Below are 25,693 nucleotides of genomic sequence, written 5' to 3' on the forward strand. Positions count from 1 at the left end.
TGCTAACTGTGCAAAAAAAATTTAATTCATTTCTATAGATATATTTCTATACTAGCTCTAGATAATCTACCAAGCGGGAAACTACCGCAAATCAGCATCGATAAATAAATGAAACCCAAAACGAATAAAAATAACAATAAATTACAACTCAAAACAAGCAGAAATTAACATAAGTTGGGTTCAAACCCCTTATGCCTTCTCAAGGCCAGAACATAATTTGCACTTTACTAAAAAATATAAATGTTTTTACTTTTATAACTTTAATAAATCAAATAATGTTAACATATTGTTTACTAAATAACAGTAAATGTATATTAAACTGACAATGCATATTCAAAAGTGCAAGTTATGTTTTGACATGTGAATAATATGGGGGTTTTGAGCTCAACGCATGAACAGTTATGATCCTTCTGAGTTTAACTAGGATATTCATAGTAGTTTTTGTCCGTTTTGGGTTTCCTTTATTTATTAGTTTGGCTATGTGTTAGTTTCCACCTTGGTCTATTATTTTATTTTATTTTTGCTCATTTTTTGTTTAATAGAGTTCTTTACTTTTCTTTGAAGAAACTTAATTTTTGGAGATAGTTCTCTTAATTAATTTCTGTTCGTTTTATATTGAAATAGTCTTTTAAGGGAAAAAGAAAATAATACTTTAAATCTTTTTGTTTTTTTAAGAATTTATACTTTGGCCTGCTGTTTGCGTGCTGAAACAGAATTTTCAGCAAAATCTAACAACATGGACCCTTATAAAAATCTGGACACAAATAGTAGTGTTTAATTTAGTTTCATACCTCCTCTAGTTGACCTGAAATGGAAAACTTGATAACATTCGCAAAAAAATTTGTTTACTTTCTTTGATAACTTTGATAAACTTACGCTATTTTGATTTGGTCAAATTTTAAAAGCAGAAGAAGCCCTGAAAGTTTGAACATAATACCCTCAGTCGTTCTTGGGATACTGCTGAGATGCCTTATTGGGAATTAGCATTAACACAGTGCATTTTGATTTAATCTTAAGGCAACATTTACTTTTTAAACATAAAGGCAAATGGGAGGGTGGGTGTGGGAGGGGGATTAGTTTCGCTCCAATCACTTTCGACTGTTAAAAAGGGCATCAGCCCTTTCTATTTTCAATCGAATGAGCCCTTTTCGAAGTTCCTACGACAAATCCTTCGATACGAAGTGCCCTGGTCTAAACAACAACAACAAAAAAAAAAAAAGATACATCATACCCACATCGATCTCTACTATAAAAATGTCAAGCCTTCCTATCACTTTCGATTATTAAAAAGGGCACTAGGCTTTTCGATTTCCAATCGAATGATCCCTTTTTGAGTTTCTACGACAACTCTTTCTATAAACACCGTATATGCCCCCAGGGCATAAATTACAAACCTTACCCTAAGGGCTGTGAGGGTGGTTGTTATCCTCTAAGACCTAACTTCCAGAACTTTCAACTACTTTAAACAAAATGGATATCTCAAATTTTTGTTTGGTTGTGTTTGGGAAATTGGTGGGCGTGGAAGGGGTTTTTGTTGCCTACAAATAACTTTCGAATATTAAAAAGGGCACAAGCGACTCCAATTTCCAATTGAATGAGCCCTTTTTGAAGTTTCTACGACAACTTCTTCGATATGAAGTGCCCTGGTCTAAAGGAAAAATAATAAATAATACATTGTGCCAACATCGTTCTTATATACCTCCAGGGCATAACTAAAAAACCCTTGCCCTAAGGGTTGTGGGGGAGTAACCTCCTCAAAAAACATATTTTCTCTCTGGAAATCAGTTACTCTGAACAAAATGGCTATCTTAAAATTTTGATTGGATGTGTTTGGGGAAACGGTGGGCGTGGAGGGGTGTTAGCTGCCTTGCAATCACTTTCGACTGTTAAAAAGGGCACTAGTTATTCCAATTTCCAATCGAATGAGCCCTTTTTGAAGTTTCTACGACAACTCCTTCGATACGAATTGCCCTGGTATGGAAAAAAAAAAATAAATAAATGATACATTGTGCCAACATTGTTCTTTACTTAGACAGCTCGATTGCGCTGCCTATGACAACATCCTGAATTGCCTAATGCTCTTTTACCTACCACTTTTCATCCGAAAAATCAGAAAGAAAAATGAACAGAATTTAAAGTGGAAGGTAGAATTTTTGTTTCAAGAAAAATTTCTTCTTCTCCTTCCTATGAACCGATATACATGGTAAGCCCAAGATGACAGTATTTATTTTTAAGAAACAGATTAGCCGGGATGACGGTTGAAGCCTGGAGGTCGATATCGATAACCAAAAAAGAGAGAAAAAAAACACGGCGGCGTCAGCGCGCTGATGCAAGCTCGGCGGCGGGCCGCCGTTTTTTTTCGGCGGCGCTCCGTCGACTTTTCGGCGTGGCTTCGGGGTCTACTTTGTATACCATAATTCTTCACTGCTCTCTTGTTCATTAATTTTTGTCTCTTTTGGTACTTGGCATAAAAACCAGATTGATGCCATATTCGTATGTAAATACTACAATATACATACTTCTTTGCGTGTTGACAAAAAAAAGTATCCGCTATTTGAAATGAGTTTCATTCATTTTGAATACAGTTTTCCAATCGCTATTTCTTACATCATTCATAAACAAGAATTTTATTTTCAAGCTGAATAGAATTATAGAACGCATTCACTACTATACAGCTTCAGCCTTTTGTTGGATTTTGAAATTGACAGCCGACAGATTGTTTCTACAGCTGAATTGTAAGTTTGCAGATTTTTTTTTTTTTTTGCTGTTTTTAGATAAGATTTTCTTAATGTTTAATACTCAATTATTGAACACCTTAAATAAAATAAAATCTTGTTTCTGGAAAAATTTCACCCCCCCCCCCACAAAAAAAAAAAAACAGCCGTCGGGTGTTACAAAATTTAGCTATAGACTAAGCTATGTACAAGGTTGGTGAATTAAAGATTGAACTGGAAGTCACCCCAAAAATACGCTCCATAAATAAATTGTAAATTATTGCCTATAAGGGAGGGGGATAGGGGGGCATCATTCTTAAATAATAATACCTCATTTTTTTTATTGAAAGCAAGGAGGCCAAAAAGATAATTATTTTTTCATTTAAAATGGAGACAGAAGAAAATGATATCAAATTCCCTGGGAAACCATTGAAATATTTTAATAGACCCAGGGCCCCCCATTAGGACTTGTCCATTTTCTTGGGTATTTTGCGATTTCTCATAGGCTACTGGCCTTATTTGGCTTTTGTGCGTGCTCCCTTTTAATTTGATTCTTTGGATCTTATGGAATGCCATGGCGAATCTATGACTCAGTTTATAGATAATTTGAAGTATTTCTGAATAATTTCGACTCTTTTTTTGTTTCCATTGTACCACGTTACTCATGCCCTCAATTTTTTTTCAAGGAACACTAAGATGTTTAATACAATTTCGCAATTTTGCTTGAAAAATGTAGTGACCTAGTTGAACATTAAGTAGAATTTTTTTTAAAATGATAGCTGATACGGTATCCTATCTAGGTGTTACATAGTGGGGGGGGTAGGTATGTATTATATTTAAATGATAATAGCTCGAAATTTTATTTATTGAAAGCTGGGATCCCAAAAAGTTCATTTCTTTTTAATTTAAAGCAGAGACGGTATCCTATCAAGGTGGTATCCAGAGGGGTGGGGGGTATTGAGCTATCATATTTAAATGATAACACCTCGATTTTTTTTTTTTTTTAAGCAGGGGTGCCAATAAGTTAATTTTTTTTTTTTTTATTTAAAGCAGAGACGGTATCCTATCAAGATGGTATCCAGAAGGGGGGCATAGGAAGTTATTGTATTTAAGTGATAATACCTTGGTTTTTTTATTGAAAGCAGGGATGCCAAAAAGTTGAAAAGTTGACAAAATTAACAAGATTTTCGTGAGTTATACTTTGCATGGTTTTGTCGTCCAAAGGGAAAGGGACATATGCGTCCAATCCGTTTTTTTTTCTATTGATGAAACGGGTTTACTTTGAAAACATTCATTCATATGTACCAGGCAGATTCACACTAAAACGAATTGGTGTGACGAAAGCGATATCGGCATCCCGACCTAACGTTGCGCTCGAGTAACAATGGCGCCCTTGGTCCAGTGCCCAAGTTACACTAAAAGGCCAGGTCATAATAAAAGCTTTCAATTTGGGAGGTTCAAGGAGGAGTCTTTGACAGTCTTATGACTTCGGAGTACTAGATGTAGCATCGTTCGTACGTATTTACAGTGGTTTAGAAAATTCGATCACCCGACAAATGATTACCAAAATTATGCACAAATGTAACATTTGGAATATTATAACACTTTTCAAACCTGTGAGGAAAAGCAAAAAAGGCTAAATACCCCTAACTAGGCTTGAAAGCTATTTTAAAAAGACCCTCATTGGAGATTTCCATGGAAATGACCATAGCAGAAGCTTTGAGCCTGGGTGGGGATCAAAGAGGTGTCTAAGTATTTTGAGCACAGGTGAATTATTGTTGCGACTTTCTTAAATTTGGTAATTTTTGTGAGCATTTGGAAATCAAAGCTTAAATTCAATAACTGATACTAGGTGTCCTAACATTTTGCTTGGATTAAAAGTGACGAACTAGGATGAAAATTTCAACATCTTCCTTGAGCTACTTCAGTCTGCATATTATTTCATTTAATTACACTTAAAACGGATGAGCTTTTCATTTTTTACCTAAGAAAATAGCTGGCACTTCATTTTTTTTCTAAGCGAATCAACTATTGAGTGTTTTTTGTGTCATTATAATTGAAATTTTCACATGTGAAGTGTTCATCATGTATTTTTCTATTTGATAAATTTATTCCTATTAAATGTAGTTTATAATTTGACCTATATTAGTTATTTATCTGTGTATAATTTGGAATGAATCCCCAAAAGAAAAAATTACTAATATCCAAAAGAGCAGCCAAAACCAATAAAAAAGCAGCAGTTGAGCCTTAGCCTACATGACATATATTCTATAAAGTAGCCAAAAAAAAACTTTAAAATGCATTTTTTTTTAAATTGTAATTAAAAACCAGTTTTTAATACAAGAAGGCTGTTTGGGAATCCAAAAGAGCAAAAAAAAAAACAATAAATATGGAATCTACCCATTTAAACTGTTTTAAAGTTGAAAAAAAAGAAATAGGCACAGGGTATTATGAAAAAAATAAGCTTCTAAGTCCAAAGTTATATTAAAAGTTTTTACACACATAACTGACGAATTTCGTGATACGGTATTTGAAGTTTTATATGCAGTAATGCTCGATGAAAAAAACTACTAATTTTGATAATTATTTATGTTAAGAATATATAGCTAATAGATACTTCAACTACTCGTATTATGCATAGGTTCTGAAACGCCACAGCCATTTGGTTTCTACCAGATTTCTACTTCTCTTGATGAGTAATGAAGAAGACCAATTTCCAGCCAGCGACTTGTGAATTTTTGAACTCATGAATAGGCTCTAATCTGTTGTAAATTGAAGCTGTGATTTGAGAAAGACTGATGAAAACATTAATGTTCGCGGTCAACATTGATCGCGCCGCCGACATCTTACTGGCGGCGCGCCGCCGGCGTCTTACCGGCGGCACGGCGCGGCGTGCTGTATTTTGCCCCGCCGCCGCCGGTCTTCCCTCATCGGCGCGGCAACGGGGTCTAGCTACGGTCGGCGTTCTGTGCATGCGCGCTGGTTACCTACATCTCTTGTCTACGCATTGTATACGTTGTTTACTGAGTGTTGAAGATGCCTCCGACAATCGTGAGTCCCGCCGGTTGTGAAATACGAGGTGTTATGCGATTTCTTAGTGCTAAAGGCGTAAAACCGATCGATATTCATCGTGAGATATGTGAAGTTTACGGACAAAACATTATGAGTGATGGAATAATAAGGAAATGGGTGAGAGAATTTAAAGATGGCCGCACAAATGTGCATGATGAAGAACGGAGTGGGCGTCCTACGGTTTTTAATGAAGGTTTGGTGCAGAAAGTGGAAGAAAAGGTGAGAGAAAACAGACGCTTTACAATTTCATCAATGTGCCACTGGTTTCCTCAATATTGTCGTAGTGTTTTGTATCTCATTGTGACTGAGAACTTGAATTATCGGAAATTATGTTCACGTTGGGTTCCAAAAATGTTGACGGATTTGCAAAAATCCCAACGTTTAGGCAGTGCATTGACTTTCCTTGAGCGGTACCACAATGAAGGATAAGATTTTTTAGACCAAATTGTTACTGGTGACGAAACATGGGTGGCCTACGTCACACCAGAATCAAAACACCAATCCATGGAATGGCGACATTCATCATCACCCAAAACAGTGAAGTTTAAGCAAACAATTTCTGCCCGGAAAATTATGTGCACAGTTTTATGGGACAAAAAAGGAGTATTGCTAGTGGGGTTTCTGCCTCGTAATGAGACAATCAATTCAGCGTCTTATTGTGGAACATTGAACAATTTGCGTAGTGCAATCCAGAACAAAAGACGTGGCAAGTTGAGTAAGGGTATCGTTTTGCTGCATGACAATGCCCGTCCACATGTGGCTAATCGGACCAAAGATCTTTTAAATGGGAAACTAGATTATCCTCCATACATCCCATGATCTGGCGCCCAGCGAGTGTCATTTGTTCCTGCCCTTGAAGAAACACCTGGGTGGTCAGCGTCTTCAAGACGATAACGAAGTCAAAACAGTTGTGATACAGTGTTTAACAAGTCAGGCGGCAGAATTTTATGAGGAAGGTATTCAAAAACTGGTGCCATGTTATGACAAGTGCCTCAATATTCACGGAAGTTATGTAGAAAAGTAGATTAAGGTACTGGCTTTCATGTAAAAATAAAATTATTGCGATATCTTTGCACGTCTTTTTTTAATTCCAAAACAGTACTTAATTAAAAAACATGCCTCGTATCTAATGTTGTAGTTCCAGATCTAAGGGATCCCCTCCCTCCCTGTACGAGAGATAAGTTGTATTTATTTATAGTTTTAGAGATAAAAATTATTCTTTCTATGAAAAACTTCGGTTCAAGAAATGACAATAGCATTGCTCATCACTGATAGATAGCACATAGCAAAAATGCAAAGCCGCACTACCGATGTTTTTCATTTGGATGGTAAAACACTATAAAAACCAACCGAGTAGAGTGAAGTTAAGCTTTTAGGCTGACAAGCTACTAAATTAGGTTGACATGCTACTAAATTAGGCTGACAAGTTACTAAATTAGGTTGACATGCTACTAAATTAGGCTGACAAGCTACTATATTAGGCTGACAAGCTAAGCTTTAGGCTTACAACCTTAAGAAAAGACGTCGTCAAAAGATCTTTCTAATTCTTTTCTTTTTCCTTTCTGTTTTTTACCTCAATTTTAAATTAATTTTCTTTCCTTTGGTATTGGAAGAAAAACGAGCAGTTTCAAGGTGAGTCAATAGATCCAGGCAATACTATGTCTTTAGGGTTGATATATTCTACTCAGTCCGTTGTCAGTGCTGATTATATTAATGTTAAGTCGAACACGGATAGTCATCATTCCTGAATCAGTGTCCAATTTCTATTCTTTTACATTTCAATTTATCTTAAAATATTTTGATTTTTAGTTGCTATGGGCTGCTGTTTGATCTTTGCTATTCATATTTCTTTACTTTTTAGGAGAATAGGAGGGCTGAGGCTGAGAAAAGAATAGAAGAAAAGGAAGAAAAAGAAAGGCAGATGCTTAAATTGAAAAGAGAAGAGCTCATTATTGAAAAGAAGATACAAGAATTCCAGGTTATCCATCTACAGAGGAAGATGGAAAGAGTTCGTCAGGTTAGTTAAATTAATCCGTTGAAAAATTACTAATCAAGAACCTTGATTACTTTCAGGAAAACCCGTGAATATCGTAATTTTTCGGTGTTTAAAAAATTAACTTTCAATTTTACCGTATTTTCACTGTAAGTAATTACAGATTAATGATTTCTGAGAACCATAAGAGATTTGAGGCTTAGATGGATTGCTAGAGTCTTTCAACGGATTTGAAGAAAGTAATAAAAAGGGCGAGCCGAGAAAAATCGAAGGAATGGCGAAGTCATCCGTTGAGTTGCAAAATCAATCAACTCAGATTAAGTTTCAGAATTACTGACCTTATTTTAAAATGTATAGAAACCATATTGTCTTTGCTTCCAAAACATTGCTTTTCCTACTTGTGCCATTGTTTGGCATGTCAAAAAGAAATGAACCGTCTAGGCCTTAATATTGAAAAAGCCTTCAATTATTACTGGGTATCAACTTGGAATTATCCCAGATGAGGTTACCTATTCTAAGTCATCCGCTGAGTCCTTCAATCAAAATTCAATAGATGTATATTACATATAATGAGGGTGGCCAGAATTATCCATCGTGGGGCCTTTGGTTTTGTAGACGTTTGGATAAAGACTTCTGAATTTAAAGGTTCCGCTCTAAACCTGTGTGTCACTTTTTCGAAGGTGGAAAATGTATATGAGCATCAATCGATTGAGAAATTCGGTATTCTCCCAAACTCATTATATTAGTGAATTTCAAGTATCAGTGAAGTTAAAGTAGGGTAGCCATGATCACTTGCATTACTCGTGGAAGACTGGTTGAATCTGTAATTATGTTCTTCTGTTGCCGTTCACTAAGAGAAGATGCATTTAGCTCAGATAAGATAGTGTTATTTGGTGTCTAGTAATACAGGGTCTTTTGTTTCTCTAGGTCTCTTAACTTGTATGTCTCTTCTAGATGAATGGTTTTTCAGCGAACCTAGGTAAATTTGAGTCAATGTTCAACCGTTAAATTAAACAAACTGTCCAGGCGCAACAGCAAAATTATTTTTACACAGATAGCTTAAAAGTGCACAATGTATCAGGCTATTAATTTTTTAATTTTTTTTTTCCATATCAGGGCATTTCGTATCGAAGGAGTTGTGGTAGAAACTTCGAAAGGGGCTCATTCGATTGGAAATTGGGGTGGCTAGTGCCCTTTTTAATAGTCAAAAGTGATTGGAAGGCAACAAGCCCCCCCCCCTCCCCCACGCCCCTCATTTCCCCCAAATACAAACGAACAACATTTAGAGATCGCCGTTTTGTTCAGCGTAGTTGATTTCCGGATAGAAAATATGTATTTGAAGAGGATACTCCCCGTCAACCTTCAGGGCAAGGGTTTTAAGTTATGCCCTGGGGGCATATAAGAACGATGTTGCCACAATGTATTATTTATTTATTTTTCCTTTAGAGCAGGGCACTTTGTATCGAAGAAGTTGTCGTAGAAAATTCGAAAAAGGCTCATTCAATTGGAAATTGGAGTGGCTTGTGTGCTTTTTAATATATGAAAATGACAGTAAGGCGACTAACAGCCCATCTACGCCCACCATTTCTCGAAACACAACCGATAAAAATTTTTGAGATAGCTATTTTGTTCAGCGTAATTTCCGGATAGAAGTTATGTTTTTGAGGAGGACGCTCCCGCACAGCCCTCAGGGCAAGGGTTGTAAGTTATGCCCTGGGGGCATATAAGGTTTTTATTGAAAGCGTTGTCGTAGAAACTTCAAAAAAGACTCATTCGATTGGAAATTCAAAGGACTAATGCCCTTTTTAATAGTTGAAAGTGATTGGAGGGCAACTAGCCCCCCTCTCACGCCCACCTTTTCCCCAAACACATCCAATAAAAATGAAGAATGTGCATTGTCAGTTTAATATACATATACTGATATTGAGTAATCAAAATGTTAATATTATTTGATTTATTAAAGTTATAAAAGTAAAAACATTTATATTTTTTTCAGTAAAGTGCAAATTTTGTTCTGGCCTCGGAAAGGCATAGGGGTTTAGAGCCCTACTGGTGTTAGTTTCTGCTTGTTTTGAGTTTGACTCGGTTATTTATTGTAATTTCTGTTCGTTTTGGGTGTCATTTATTTATCGATGCTGATTTGTGGTAGTTTCACGTTTGGTAGATTATTTGGTTTCATTTTTGCTCATTTTTTGTTTAATGGAGTTCTTAACTTTTCTTTGAAAAACGTTTTTTTTCTGGAAAGTTTTTTTTAATTAATAGAAAGAAAAACAGAGGCCAACCCGAAAAGTCCAACATGCCCATCAAAAAGGTTAGAGCTACGTCAGGAAAAAAATTACGGAGACACCACTCGAAGTATTTTCAGTTTAACGTAAGCGTCAAGAGACGGTTTGGAGGGGTTAATATTTGCGAGCATTCTAATAACATTATTTTAGAAAACACTGGGCGAATGAAAGATTGAGAATAAAGTCCCCAGCTATATTGAACTAAAAAACTAAATATAGGGGTGAATTAAAGTAGAATATTTACATATGAATTATATCCTTAGGGGGAAAAGGTTTAAGTATTTGAATTATACCTATACCTTTTGCAACACTCTTATTTGTTGATGTTTATTTGAAACACTGAGTATGTCCTTAAAATTATAGTGATTCATCCGCAATAATACCAGCATTTGGTGTCCTGCCTACTGATTGGCCACTAGCTTCTATTGAAGATAAAAAAAAAAAAAAAGTTTTTATCAAAATTAGCAGTGATCCTGTTACAACTTATACAAATAGACATTCCCTGAATAGTATTATACACTTTTTGTTTATATATATATATATATATATATATATATATATATATATATATATATATATATATATATATATATATATATATATCGCCGAACCTTTGTTTCTTTTAATTGTTCAGGTTGTGGGACAAAAACTTCTTTTTCTTCCAATGATTTATCTAGTCCAGGATTTTTGTTTTCAAAGGTATGGTAGGCATTGATGACCTTATCCATGTCAAAATCCAATCATCATCGCTATTATTTTAAATTTGTTTGGTTCGTTTTACCTCGGCTTGTCTTTCGTCATCATGAAATACACTTCGCCGAACCTTTGTTTTTTTTTAACAAAGGTATGGTAGGTATTGATGACCTTATCCATGTCAAAATCTTAAAACCAATCCTCATTGCTATCGTTTTCAATTTTGACAAGTTTTGATTATTGCTGTCGAGGTGATTTTATTGACTCGCTCACGATTTTGATTACTTCAGACAATTTAGCAATGGCCTTTGCTTTAGCTGCCCGTATTGGTGTTATAGCTACCCTTATTGCCCGCAATTGATGATCCAGGTTGTCGACTTTCACATCTTATCACGTTTGATAGTTCAAGTGTTGGTTCCAAAGGATCATAATTTATAGTAACTGCAACTACAAATTTTCAAGTTGTATAATAAACACTTATCATATATATATACATATATTGTATTAAAATCGGGAGGAAGAAACCGATGCGATCATAATCCATCGAACTCCAGACGGTAAAACGACGCGCAAAAAGTGGCTTAACATCTTGATTACTTCTAGAAGACCTCTAAGTAAAACTGTGCTCCGATTTGAGTCCAAAGTTGAAATAAAAAAGTACCGTGGTATTGGACATCAGTTTGCTGGAAACAAGAAATCATGGCAAAGCCTTGTTAGACTGGACGATCATATCTCTAGTACTTACCCAAATGCTTTTTTTTTCCCACATTAAGTTTATATTCCACATGTGTATTACCAGGGATGTGTTTGTTGAATGTATGAGCTCCTCTGAGCTTGAATCTGATGCTGGATGCTTTGGGGATAGGCAGTTTGATTCCAGAAAGGTCTTGTTTATGTAGAGGTTCATCGCCTTTTGGCTACCGTACTAATGAATTCGGAGAGAAATAAGTCGCCATTACATATTTGCCCTAAAGATATATAAAAAACATTCGCTAGTACCTATCAATCATATGCAAGCAAAGAACAATTTTCTGCACTATGGGTTGAGTGTGAGCATGATGAAAAGCGAGAAATTCTAGTATCAAAGATCGAAGGATACCGCTAAAGGGAAAAACATAACATGAGATCCCACTAAAATCAAGAGAGATGTGAGGAAAGGCAGCGTTATTAGTGCTCTCATTTTCAAAGATGCGCTTACTAGTATTCTGGACAGTACCTTACCTTCTCTTACTCTTATGGGACTGACCTCTACTATTTGGCGTATGCTGATGGTGTCCTTCTGCTTAGTAGAACAAAGCCGGCTTTAGGAGACCCTCATCGAATCCAGAGTGACTTTTTGTCAATCGATTTTTCCTTTAGCTTTGATAAGTGTCAATGCACTGCTAAGTAACTCTGTCACCCTCGGAAAGAATCGACAAAATCAGGCAATCCATCATGAAGCTCAACTTACGCCAGTAAATATGCTTACAGCTCAATTGCGCCGAATCATGGACGGTATTCCAGGAATTGCCTTGATTTGCTGCTCAGTGTGTCAACGGCTTGTTACCTACCTTGCCGGCGCATTCCATATCAGGAAAAAATGTCGACAAAATAAAAACCTGCTTGTATAAGTAGGCTAAATGTATGCTCTACCTGCTAAAGCATCAAAGTCAAAAAATTGTATTACGCATGTGTGGACCCATTTACCAGCTGAGGTTGTCCTATCGTCCACGATTTCAACTTTCAAATACCAATTAGAAGCAATATTGCATCCTGAGATGGATGTTGTAAACAAACTCCGAACGGAAGTCTGAGTTACGGAGAAGTTCTGAGTTGAACAGAACTCTAAATTATTTCTTTTTTTTGTCATGAGAGTGAGAAAATTTTCTAGGGGAGAATCGTCAGGAGGATTTTCTTTGGGAATACGTTGATCTATTAAAAATTTGTCTTTTGAGGAAAGTACTTGTAAACATATCCAGTAAAGATAAATACTAGAACTTATCAAAAGAATTATGGCGATAGATACATTCGGAGTTAAGAGCATTTTTTCAAACTGGAAAAAACGACGCAACTATATTTCAGAAAATGAAAAATTTTTGATAATTCGAATCTGAAGTGCCCTGAAATTCGAAAGACTGAGTTTCGGGGGGAAAACCCCGAGGTACCTCACCCCTTGGTTATGTACCTAGTTTTAGAAATAGTGGAAACTTACAATATATTCCTCCTATTCAGCCTACTTATCTTTTTACTATCTTGCCAGTCGGGCCGTGAAAAAGTAAAAAAAAAAAATTAAAGTTAACAAATAACCCCCCCCCCCCCGATATCCCACATTTGCTCAATCATAAGGGTAGCGTTGACTCAAAAAGTTCGCCCATGCAAACAATATTCGAGAATTATTGCATATTGAACAGTTAAACTAAACCAAATGAGAAGATATTTTCCACTAGATTTTGTTTGAAGGCCTATTAATACTTCTATGCATGCTGATTTTAGCTTTTTATTTATTTTCCATGCTCCATTATAATCTTATGTGGATGGTGGACTATTAAATGATTTTTTGATATATATATATATATATATATATATATATATATATATATATATATATATATATATATATATATATATATATATATATATATATATATATATATATATATACATATAATTTGTCCGGATTATTTACTAGATTTGGTATCAAGAAAGTTCATCCAAAAATGGAAATATATGCATGCTTCACCCGATGTAGCATGTACATGCAAACGCCTGTGCCGTATCAATCATTATAGCAAAATATTAAATGCATTAATTTTAATATTTCTTTTATCTCTGTTGAATGGGAATTAATGTCTGATTGGGTGTATTTTACGTCTTTTCATATTTTAAAGTGTGTTTAGCCTCCACTGCGGTTGGTTTAACCACACTGATTTCACTTCCCTTATTTCCAGTTTGAAGAATGGATGAAGAATACGGAATTGTTGAAGAAATTTATTTGTACGAGGAAAAAGCCAACTATTTACTATTTGCCCAAGATTTTAACTGAGAATTCTAAAGAGAGGCTAAATCAGTCAATTGACGAAGTTCAAGGTAATTTCGATTCCAACTATAAAAAGTATTTGTAGTAGCAAACCTTGGTTTACGGGCTCGTTTATTAATTACTGTCGTAGTATCTTCAATGTAATACCTGTGTATTCAAATTAGGTGAAACTCCCTGAAAAGATTTGGGAAACGTGTCCTCAAGTTTGCAAGTGGTTATAAATCAAGCCAGTAATTATATTTGCAACAAATTCAATTTCATAATCGTTTGTTCCATGGAAAACTGAAATGGTAGTTAAGAATAATAGCTTTTTTTAAGTACAAAAATATAATTTTCTTTTAATTAACGAATTAGACCTATAGCTTTTTTAACTAAACTAATAAAAAAAAGAAACTTTTTTTTCCACAAAAGAGGTTTTTCGAAGAAAAGTAAAATTATACCTCCAAGATGAGCGGAAATAAAGTTAAATAATTTTTCCAGCGTAAAACTTCCATAAATCATTATCGATAAAAAAATGAAACCCACAACTATTACTACTAAACTAAACTAAAACTATTACTATAGTCAGACAGGTACACAAAAGAATCCGTAGACAAATCCTCTGGAAAACATCTAACAAATCCTCCGTCTTTTGGAGCGTCTAATCTAACCTGGGTTTGCAGTCATATCTTCCTATTCTTCCATACTTGGTTGGAATGAAATTTAGAAATAAATATTACCGAAATAAAAAGTGTCCTTTCTAAAAAAAAAAATTGTATGGTTATGACATTAAAATGAGTATGCCTCAAATATATATTGTTTGCAGTAAAGTGGGAACGGCACTTGTTTTTTCTTGATTTTCGATTTTGTTCTAAATTTCATCTAATACATCTATAATAAACCCGTATCAGTATAAGTCCGTATCAGTTTTGTCCAAATTGAACGCAGGCATTATTTGCGGAAAGTTGTGTAGATGTAGTCACATCCTCGACATTAAATAATATTAAAATAATCATTGACAATGATTCTTTGTGAAAAATTGAATACTTCCGAAACAGATTTTGGTGTTAAATATAATGAAAGATAAGAGGCTGAGGTACTCTAACTGTGAAAGCAGTACTGCCCGCTAGAGTACTTGTGGAAAAATAACAAAACCAGCACACAAGAAAAAGGAACTAGAAGAATCAGAAATCGGACTTATAGCACTAATGAGGTCCCATTATCATTTTTTATACCCTCAGGTACACTTAATTGCCTTTTGCATGTGATGTTTTGATAGTTTCACCTGTTGTGCCGTAGAACTCTTCATTTTTCCCAACTTAACAAAAAGTGTATTATTTTTACACCATATAACAACATTAAAAGCTTACGGTATAGTCTATGAACTGTTGTAGGAAACCATGTTTTGATTTTATACATTCTCCATAACCAAACGGCTTTTATGCTGAATACGTTTCAATCTTTTTTAATCCCTTTCAAATCCTTGAAATACACAAATGACGACTAACAAGAATCGCAAAAGTAGATAGTCTTAATTTATAAATTGTCTTATCATATACCCATTTTAGTGTTAGTCGAAAAAGATCGAAGTGAATAATTTGAGTTAGTAACGTAAATTTTCTATAAAGTATTAACTTGAAAAACTGCTCTAGAATGAATTTCATCAATAAAACTCTAAGAAACATTCTAGTATTGGCGATTGAGTGAAAAGATAGAACGATTAAAATTGAAATTATTCTTTGAAAATGGGTCCCCTAAGATCATGAGGAAGGCAATATTTGGAAACACTCTAACCTAGTTCATAATTAGTAGGAGAATGCAGACTAGAAGCATCCAATGCAAATCTCGTTAAAATTAAGTGGACGCATCCTTTCCTCTCAATTAAGCTATACGGGATGGAAATACTTGACCTTATTCATCACAGATTCAAATCCCTGGTACTAGGTAATTTCCAGCAACGATTAGGCACAAAATCAATGTACCTTTGCTGTTAAAGAGTTCTTTATAGTGTCGTATAATGAATTTCTAGACTTCTGAACACCATCATAGGTAGCATGAAGGATATTAGGGAACATGTGTTCATACATACACATTCACGTGTGAAAGCCACGTGATACTGAATGAGCATTTATTGACAAGCATATAACATGTTTGAAACCAAAATTTAGAAAATGAAGACAATTTTTTCGAATATAATGCTCGAAACTGGAGTGAATAGGAAATTGATCAAATTGACACAAGACTCAAATTTCATGACATGAATATTGCCAGTCTTTTTTTTCTTTGCCTTTGCTTTTTTAAAGTTCTGTATTGAAATTTTTTCCACAGAGCAAATAAAAGTTCGTCAAAATAAACTTGAGGAAGAGCTCCTTCAGATGGATGAAGCATTCCGAGTGAAATGTGAATATCTTAAAAATCCCAGAATGTCAATGGAAGATGAAGCAACGGAATACTATGCTGAACCTGTCAATAACCAAGAACCTAATGTAGAAAACACTTGGGGAACAACAGAAGAAAGTTTGAATCATGGAATAGAAACATTTGAACATCCAGTCTCGCCAAAAGTAGGAGGTAAGTCGGCGTGATGTTCTAATTTATTTAAGTCTACTTTACGGGAATTATTAGCAGAACAGAGGGAGGAAAAACCTTTATGGTACTTACACGGGAATATAAACATTCAACGCTCTTGTATAAAATCTATTGGAATGAACCATGCTAGGTTTCCAGATACTTTCGAACAGATGTCTCTTGTGTAATTGTAGCTTCTGTACACAGTTTGTATAATCAGGCAGTAAGTTTACCGCAGATGATTTCTGGCTCTACATTATCGGTGCGAACAAAAAGCTCCTCCCACTTATTTCTGCACTTATGGGTTAGTGTGTATGCGTCAATCAATGAGAAATGGTTACAAAGTGCATTATTCGTAGTTGCAAAAGCAGAAAAAAACTTAGTGAGCCGGCCAAGTGGTTTACAAGTTTTCCATCTAACAGGTATTACTTAATTTATATACAAATTACGACTTAATGTATTGTTTATATTCAGTAGACTCAACTGATTGGCCTATGTAGGATATTATAAAAAAGGGGGTTTCATAAAAAAAAAAAAATTCTTCTAATAACTGGTGGAATAGGTGTGATGGTTTCAGGGGCGGATCCAGGATTTTTTAGGGGAGCGGGGCGCAAAATAAGTTGATTCGATAAACTTACGTTAGGAGCAAGTTTAGTTAATGCAAACTTGCGTTAATTAGGTAAACTACACTACTTTAGACTACTTTAGGGGGGGGGGCACACCTCGCCCCCCCCCCCTCCTCTGGTTCCGCCACTGGATGGTTTATCATTTTTTTTTTCACGTCGTAATATTTATTTTCTGTGATATTTATTTTCTAGATAAGACTAGTTTCGTTTTAAATCAATGTTTTTGTATGAAATGGGCAGGATCTTTCCTGAACTTGAAACAATAAACACCTCTGTTTGAAAATCTTTGCACTTCGTGAATTTAGATAGCGATAAGGGTTCCTGATTGAGACCAATTTTAGGACTTGGGTTCTAATTATTGGTTGCTGTGGTAAAAGTTGCCACAGTACTAAAGACAATAAAAATCAAACCAATATCAATAAACATGTGTGAAAAGTAGAAGTGACTATATTTGATTTAGCTGCAAGTCTACATTCATGCCCACCACGTAATTTCCCTTTGAGAAAAAATTGATAAAACTTTTAAAACTGAAATATCAATACGAAGCACCAAATATCATAATCAAATATCATCGCTTTATGGCATTGTTCAAATAAAACTTATTTTTAACTTGATTATCGTTGTAAATTCATTCTTTGTCTTTCTTTCTATTCTTAAACCAATGCTATATTTACCTTTTGCATTATTACAGCCCACTATATATACATTTATGTAAATTTATATGCAGTGTTACAGCCATACCAATAATTCTCCTTTCCTTTTTTATTCTTTAATAATAATTTCTGGTTGTTTTGAGTTTGAGTTTTTGAAGGCTTCTATTTTTACTGATCTTAAGTTTAATATGGCCTTTACTTTTCTTTAAAAAAAAACTTTCTTTTTCGTAAAGTTTTCTTAGTATATATATATATATATATATATATATATATATATATATATATATATATATATATATATATATATATATATATATATATATATATATATATATATATATATATATATATATATATATATATATATATATATATATATATATATATATATATATATATATATATATATATATATATATATATATATATATATATATATATATATATATATATATATATATATATATATATATATATATATATATATATATATATATATATATATATATATATAAATGGAGTAGAGAGAAAATGAAAAGAAAACAACAACACATCAAACAAACGAGCAACTTAAATTAATACTTCAAAAACCAATGGCGAAACTATTTATATAAAAAGACAGCCATTACACAGTACTAACTATAGCTTCAAACATACTATACGTTGGGTCTAAAGATTTCAGAAACTTTTCCCTCCTGGTCACGATCACGACGAAGGGGTCATCGAGTCCGTAACGTGATGAAATCTGGCGGTTTCTTTGCCAGAGGGGAAGGCTAAGCAGATATTTTGCAGACTTATAGAACACTGTACGGATTGTTTTTTTATCATCAACAGTGAACAAAGACCAGAAAGGTGACAAAGCAAAGACATGAGGGGTGGCAAAGGAATTGAAGATCCGTGCTAGAATGCGGCGGTTATATATGCGTTTGCATGATAAAATCATCCCATACGCTTTTTGGACTTTCTGTTTGAGATCATTTATTAGACAGGACCGGGTAGCTTTAAGATTAGACCCAATTGGCAAACCAGGGTAAGTCATTGATGCTGCTGCAGTAACAGTATTACTACCTAGTGCAAATATGACAGGTGCCAACTCTTTCTTACGACAATTAAAGACGACCAACTCGCTTTTGCTGGAGTTGAATTCTAGGCCTATATATATATATATATATATATATATATATATATATATATATATATATATATATATATATATATATATATATATATATATATATATATATATACGCGCCGATATATATCGTTTGTACGCGCCGATATATATCGGCGCGTACAAACAGCTCCTCTCATTTGATCTGCCATCAGCGGTCCAATTACCCTGGAACACATATTTTGGCAGAAACTTTCTCAAAATGCCTTTGAAACCAACTTGAGACTTCGAAACCTACTTTTAATTCCTAAAAACATCTAATAATAACATTGCACTACTAATTACCGATTTTCATGTGTGTATTGAAATAAATTAATTTAAAATTAGTTTTTTCAAAATCAGTGTTCCAACGTTGAAGCCAAGTTTCGCGTTCAAGAGAGATCTGACTTGTCTACCCGTGAAAAAATCTAATGTCGCTTATGTTTATACCGGTTTATACATTCTTTGGAGCAATCGCACCTCGGTCCGGGTTTTTATAATGGGTGAGATAGGGAAAGATCATACTGGTATTACATATACTGTGCTTCTATAGGACCAGGAACATCAAGCTAAAACAAAAGAACTTTCGTTTGGATACAACAGAAACTTCACGTGCGTGTCAAAACCGATGTGAATTTCTGTTTATCTGGTTTTCTCACTCAAAACCATACAGGGGAGATCCAAGACCTGTATAACACATGTGGTACTGCAACTGCTGTATATAATATAGTCGTTATACGTCTGTTGTAACTGTGCGCCACAATGTATGCATTCTTAAGTTACACACAGCTTGATCTGTAATGAGTGCTCATGTGGTTCTAAAATATGAAACATAATTAACACTTCAATAGGGTTTCTTGTAAATCTTGGTATCTTCAATCAAAATATAAGGCATAATCACATCAGATGAGAACTGCAAATGGTACACTAAAGGCTGAGTTTTATCAATAGACTGACTGCCTCGAACATTCTTTATTACGGTCGTTGTTAATAAATTAAGAAAATAGGGCTTAATATCGAGCGTTACCTGTCTCCAACTTATCTGGCTCGGTGTTCACAACTACTGAGGCTTTTATAGAAATATACCTATGAAAAACTAAAACAACTAAATTGCGACGACTTGGGGGGTAGCACCAATTTCCAAAAACTTCAACGCCCAAATCAACGAAGTAATATTAACACTACAGATATATAAAGATAAACAAAATTTGTTGCTCTAGGAATCACTCAACCCAGTAGAAAATGCGCAAATCCGCGAAGTATACTTTTCTGAAACAAAATTGCCGGTTTTCAATGTTTAATTTACTCCAGTAGAAGAATTCTTTCAAATAAATTACTGACGGAAGTAAGCGCCGTTATAGGGTTGTAACTAAAGCATTGGTTCGTTTTTATTTCTTTAGTTTTTAATTTTTTTAGTTGTTAATTTATCGAGTATTTCGATAACTATTATTCGGTATCCCAAATGTGGTATGGGCCGTTAAGTCGTTAACTAATTTCTTGTCCTTTTCGGCATTTAAGATCTAAAGCTAGGTTTTGACTATTTATTACTATGTTTTTAAAGAAATGACACAGACATTTGACATTCGTACTGAAGTGTGCAAATGTTACTACACTTGAACCGTTTGATCACTTGTGCTACAAACTTGCTTATACAATAAAAATTAAATTTTTTGACTTCTGTAAATGAATGAATTGGCTTCGATATGATAAAATCAAGGTTAGGGTGCTAAATTTTCCAAAATGAAATCAAGGCTTGAATGCACGCCCGTGCATTAATTAAAACGAAAACATATAACTATATTACACATAAATACACTGGCACATTAAATACAGGGCAGGTATTTATCCATCATGGACAAAACAAAGAGGCAAATAAAAAAAGCTATCATAAAAATAGTCTTTGTTTTTCTTATATACGTGAGCTGAGTTGTAAAATAAGGAATTCATTGTTGAAAAATAAGGTAATAACCGCTTCACAAGTAAAATAGACTGGAGCTAAAAGACATGGGTAATTTACTGGGAAATTTATAAGCTCAAATTTTTATAAAGCTGTATGCGAATCTTCGTTGGATTCAATGAGAATGTAGATCTCAAGTGCAAGATGAAAAAATGAATAATTGCAATTTAAATTAGTACACAAGATTGTACACTTATTTCATACCTTGATATCCTGCTTGTAATTTTTCCTTATGTTGTCTAGTTTCCTTTTAAATTTGATGTCGAGTCATTCATCTTTGATTTTTAACCTATAATTTTCTGCTAGCGAGCATATTTTGTTCGCTTTGATAGCATATTCTTGTTTATTTTTTGCTTCACTAAGCAAACTGCTGCTAATCAGCAAAGAGTGTAATGGAAACATTCTTTATATTGAAAGAGCTTTCTAGGCTTGCTTAGTTTTTAAGTCATCATTTATGTTGCTGATAGTTTGTTTGCTTTGCAGAATCGCCACGATTTTATGAAAATGATGGAGAAGGTAAAGTTGTTGAGAAAGCAGGCACTGAAGAGGAGAGTATTAAACATCAAGAAGAAATTTCTGGAAATGAAAAGGGGGGAAGAGGCAAACATGATAGTGACGTTGAATCCCCTGAATCTCCAAACAGCCAAAATTTTGTGATTTCACCTATGTCACCTGACGACAGTTCTATTTTACATAAAAAAAATTCAAGTGAAATGATAGAAGCTGATTGAGAAATATTTAGTTATTTCTTTCTTTATTGGAAATATATTATCTTTTTCTATATGTCAACTATAACTGCATACAACTAATAACTATTGTCAAAAACTAGTGAAAAACAAGCTTCACGATTTTTTTCAAAATTGACACAAATCAGAGGACATCTTTGAAATAGTGGAAGTAATTTCTTGTTAGAATTTAATATTACTAAATATGTATCTCAACTGTGGATTCTCGCATACTCTTATGGTTCTACCGTAAACAGTTCGCCGTGTCCTTTGATCAAGAAGGTTTCTTTATTAGACCTGAAATTGACCTTATTTCTTCATTCTATAGATCCAAATGAAAGGGTATAGCTTTCATATTTTTGTGGAAAAGTTTCATCTAGTGGATCTTTATCCACTGGTTACGTTTCCGGAGGCCTATTTACCTCATTGGAGGCAGCACATCCCGGCCATTATTAAAAAAGATATGTATTTGCCTGTACATATTATTTAAAGACTGCCAGTCGGAGGTGGGGTGGAGGGCAAATACCGCTACCGCCCCAAATTATTTTCCCCCTACCTCTAGATTTTGGAAAATACTTTTGCTTCAGTCTTTGATTTAAAAATGGCTTTTTGGTGCTTTCACTGAGAAAATAGAAAAAAACAGTAAAACTACCCCCTCCCTTAGGTTTTGAATAATACCCCCCCCCCCCAGTTTATGTGTGTTAGCGCCACTGAAGACTGTGAAAGAAATATGTATGCAATGTATACCAAAAGATGCCATACATTTGGATACACAGTGTAGTTTTTACAGATTTGGTCTCCTTTAAATCCGTAGGCCTTAATGCTACAACGAATAGCTTTAATAGCTTACATTTGTTTTTCTGTAAAATTGTGAAAATGCCCATATAAGCCATGACTTGAGGGCACGAGAATGCTCTCCTTTGTGTCATTTTTCAAAATGATTGTAAATATTGTTATTCTAGGAAGCAACTCATTGAAAAACATTGAGCTATCAGTGAGCAAGTTTTGCTTTGGTCTGTCGAATAACAATGCATATTCTTCTTCCTTGTTTGCTTCTCCCATCTTTGTGGATTTTGTGTTGAACAAGATCAGAAATAAAAAAATGTTTTCAGTTAAATTGTGTCTTCTCGGAATATACTTAGCATATTTCATAGGCATTCGTTTCAAGTGACATTAAATTGTACTGCAATCAAGTTATCATACGCAGTGCTATGTACATGAACTACGCAAAGTATTTTGCTAATCTATCATATTTCCGATCCTCTGTATTCAAAATTCAGAATAATTTTTGCGATTTCAGAACTTTAAGTTACATGAGGCTGCAATGACACATATCCTTGCTAAATTAGCTATTATGCTCAAATTCGGAAGATAACAGAAGATCTTATTTTCATTCTTTACAGAAATTTTCTAAGATTGGTCATCTTGCCTAAATTGAATGAGCTATGATTGAACTGTTAAAAAGTTCAATTCTTTGAAAATGTTGATAGTCACAACATTTATTCCACGGGTTAAGACGATATAAAAAAAAGCTTACAGATAAAAGGACATTCAAGACGTATAGAGTATATCTAGATCCATAGAGTAAACCATTGAGACAGTTTCGTTTCAAATTTTCATTCCTTTTTTTGTGTTACTATTTAAATATTTATTCAAAAAAGTTGTGTAGTTATTTGTCAGTCGTTTGTCCCTCTGGAAAAGATCACGCCAGTCATTTCTTAAAAAGCTCCTTTACTGCTACTCTGAAACGTTGAGTCCCCCTTCTAAGGCCTTTGCCAAGGTTTTTATAGCTATATCGAGATCCTTGCGCCTTGGAATACAAATTTCCGAGCTTTTGCTGATTCTCCAAGTAACCAACCACGTACTTGCCGTCATAGGAGAATCTAACTTGTCTAGGCTTTCTTATTGTAATTTCACTGACATTAGGAGTCTAGTTAATATAATGCCCAGTCTTACTTGTTTTTGCACAAGTATGCCGCAGTTCCATTAGAACGATATTGAATTTTTCTATCGCTTTGCAAGAGTCCCTTCTACCACTCTTGAAAAAGCAGTAAAGTATGAAAAAGTATTTCAAAGGAAGAGGGGAATGGGAAAAGGGCATAGTTGGTGCTTTATACCCTTAGTTGGAGACAAAGTCATTTATACTTTCTTAGGCAATAAAAGAAAGGAAAAAAAGGTTTTAAGTATTTCAATTAGTTGCGGCTTGTTTATTATTAGCTTGTAGCAGCAAGGGCGAATCCAGGATTTTTTAGGGAGGGGCGCAAAATAGGTTGATCCGATAAACTTGCGCTATGAGCATGTTTTATTCACGCAAACTTGCGTTAATTAAGGAAATTACACTACTTTAGACTACGTTGGGGGGGCGCGCGTCCCCCTCGCCCCCCTGGATCTGCCACTGTGTAGCAGGTAGAAGTTTAAAACATGGAACTAGAGGTCTCTGCAACACCGTTTCAGTTTACGATCGAAAGAGCACCCTCCGAATTTTTGATGACCGCGAGGGGTGGGGGATGAGGAAGGGTTCAGCCGGCCTCCCATACGGAACAAAATCTGCTGATTTTGGGGTTTAATGTTACTCTTTAACTTTCATAGTGACAGCCTAGACGAGAAATATTCCCAGAATTCAAGAGTCATTATATATCAATTTTTCCTCCCCTCCCCCTTCCTTTGAACTAATTTTGTAATTATCTGAAGTCTCAATGAGAGTTATGATGTTGTGGCATTAAAATTTACCCTTTGAGGTGTATTTCGACAAAACGTCCTAACGACAAAACGATCAGAGAACCCTACTTTAGAGGTTTCAAGCTCTCATCTACTAATATTTGGAATCGTGTTTTTTTTTTTAACAAAGAATGATCATGGATAAAAACAACAGGGAATTATCCTAATACAGTGAAATATGTTTAAACCTTAAGAATATTTCGGCTCTATATTCAAGAGCCGTCCTCAGCAAACTACTTATATAAATAAAATAAAATAGGATCTTTAATAATAAAATTAAAACATGCCAAGTTTATTGTTTTTATGATGGAAAGGTTGAGTGGTCTTCGTCGTTATTTAAAGATTATGGATGTGTGTCATTTGCTTGTTTTGTTTCTCCCAGGGGTGATTGTATAGACCAAGGGTCCTAGAAGATCGGGAGAGGGCTCATTCAAATTAAAAGTTTAAGTGACCAAACAGAATGGAGGGCAACTAGCCCTGTTTTACCCAAAGATATATGAACGAAATTGAGATTGTCATTTGGTTCATTATCATTGAAAGGTCCAGTAAATCTGCCTCCGGGATGACATGACCCCCCACAGCGCCTGGGAAAAGGGCTGTAAGCTTTACGATTTCTTCATTGTTTACATATAGTATTTGTTATTGGAAGACATACGGAAATTTTTTGCGGGGGAGGCATTTTCGGTGGGAAGAAATTTTCTGGAAACTATTTCCTTGAATTCATCTGCAGAATTCTTTTTATTTGTCTTTCTTTCTCTTTAGACGCACAATCTTATGTACGGAGAGAATGTTACGGGAAAAATTTTCAACGGGGATCAAATTGTCTTGTAGGACTTTTTCGTGTAAAAATCTGGGTAATGTCCATAAGGGTGTTGCAGGGTGACACCTCCCTTCTTATTGAACAAAAATGTTTCTGTTATTTATTTTAATGCTTTATTTCACTGAATTGATTTACTTCATAATAAAGTGATGCATTATAGACTCATAGACTCATAGACTCATTTATTTATAAACAACTATCGTAGCCGTGGCCGAAGCCCCGACTAAATGGCGCTGTTTAGTACATTGCATAAAACTGGTCACTGGCGGTTTAAATAACTGACAAAAAAAGGCACGAAAGACTTGCTGTGACGGGTTGTTCGACACTTTGGCGGCACTAGTTGATTTTTATGGCGGGTGTTGGCGGTGATAGGTGCAGGTGGGGGAAGCAACGAACGGTGTTTCTCGGACGAAAGAAGGGACTGCCCAAAATTGCACATTAACTGTAAGCGCCTATCACGCAACGTTGGCAGTCGTAAGGTACTAAGGGCAGCCTCATAAGAGTTGTATTTCGGGCCTAGTATCACTTTCACTGCCCGTTTTTGAATGGCTTCCAGATCTTCACTTAGGTGTTCAATATTATGAGCCTGAGGGCCCCACACAGGACACGCATATTCAAGGAATGGGCGCACATACGTGACTTAACCCATCTTCATCTGACTAGTGAAGAAACCCCATCGGCGCAAGGTAATTAGCGACTGTAATGCGCAACTACCTTTCTTTAC

The 25,693-nt window shown here is 34.8% G+C and overlaps 1 protein-coding gene across 1 annotated transcript in view; it reads left to right on the top strand.

The window, feature by feature from the left end:
* The window catches only part of Pnn (desmosome associated protein-like protein pinnin), a 68,744-nt gene extending 47,262 nt beyond the window's left edge, over positions 1-21,482 (top strand). Inside the window, exons 6-9 of the mRNA XM_089090216.1 lie at positions 7,648-7,803; positions 13,685-13,823; positions 16,081-16,323; positions 21,190-21,482. Coding sequence (XP_088946342.1) covers positions 7,648-7,803; positions 13,685-13,823; positions 16,081-16,323; positions 21,190-21,437 — 786 coding nt within the window. The 3' untranslated portion in view covers positions 21,438-21,482. The remainder of the gene's footprint in view (positions 1-7,647; positions 7,804-13,684; positions 13,824-16,080; positions 16,324-21,189) is intronic.
* Positions 21,483-25,693: the final 4,211 nt, after the last annotated feature.

This window comes from Artemia sp. Qi Xiang Cuo, chromosome 6 (genome assembly GCF_049724085.1).
Source record: "Artemia sp. Qi Xiang Cuo chromosome 6, ASM4972408v1, whole genome shotgun sequence".
NCBI classification, from domain to species: domain Eukaryota; kingdom Metazoa; phylum Arthropoda; class Branchiopoda; order Anostraca; family Artemiidae; genus Artemia; species Artemia sp. Qi Xiang Cuo.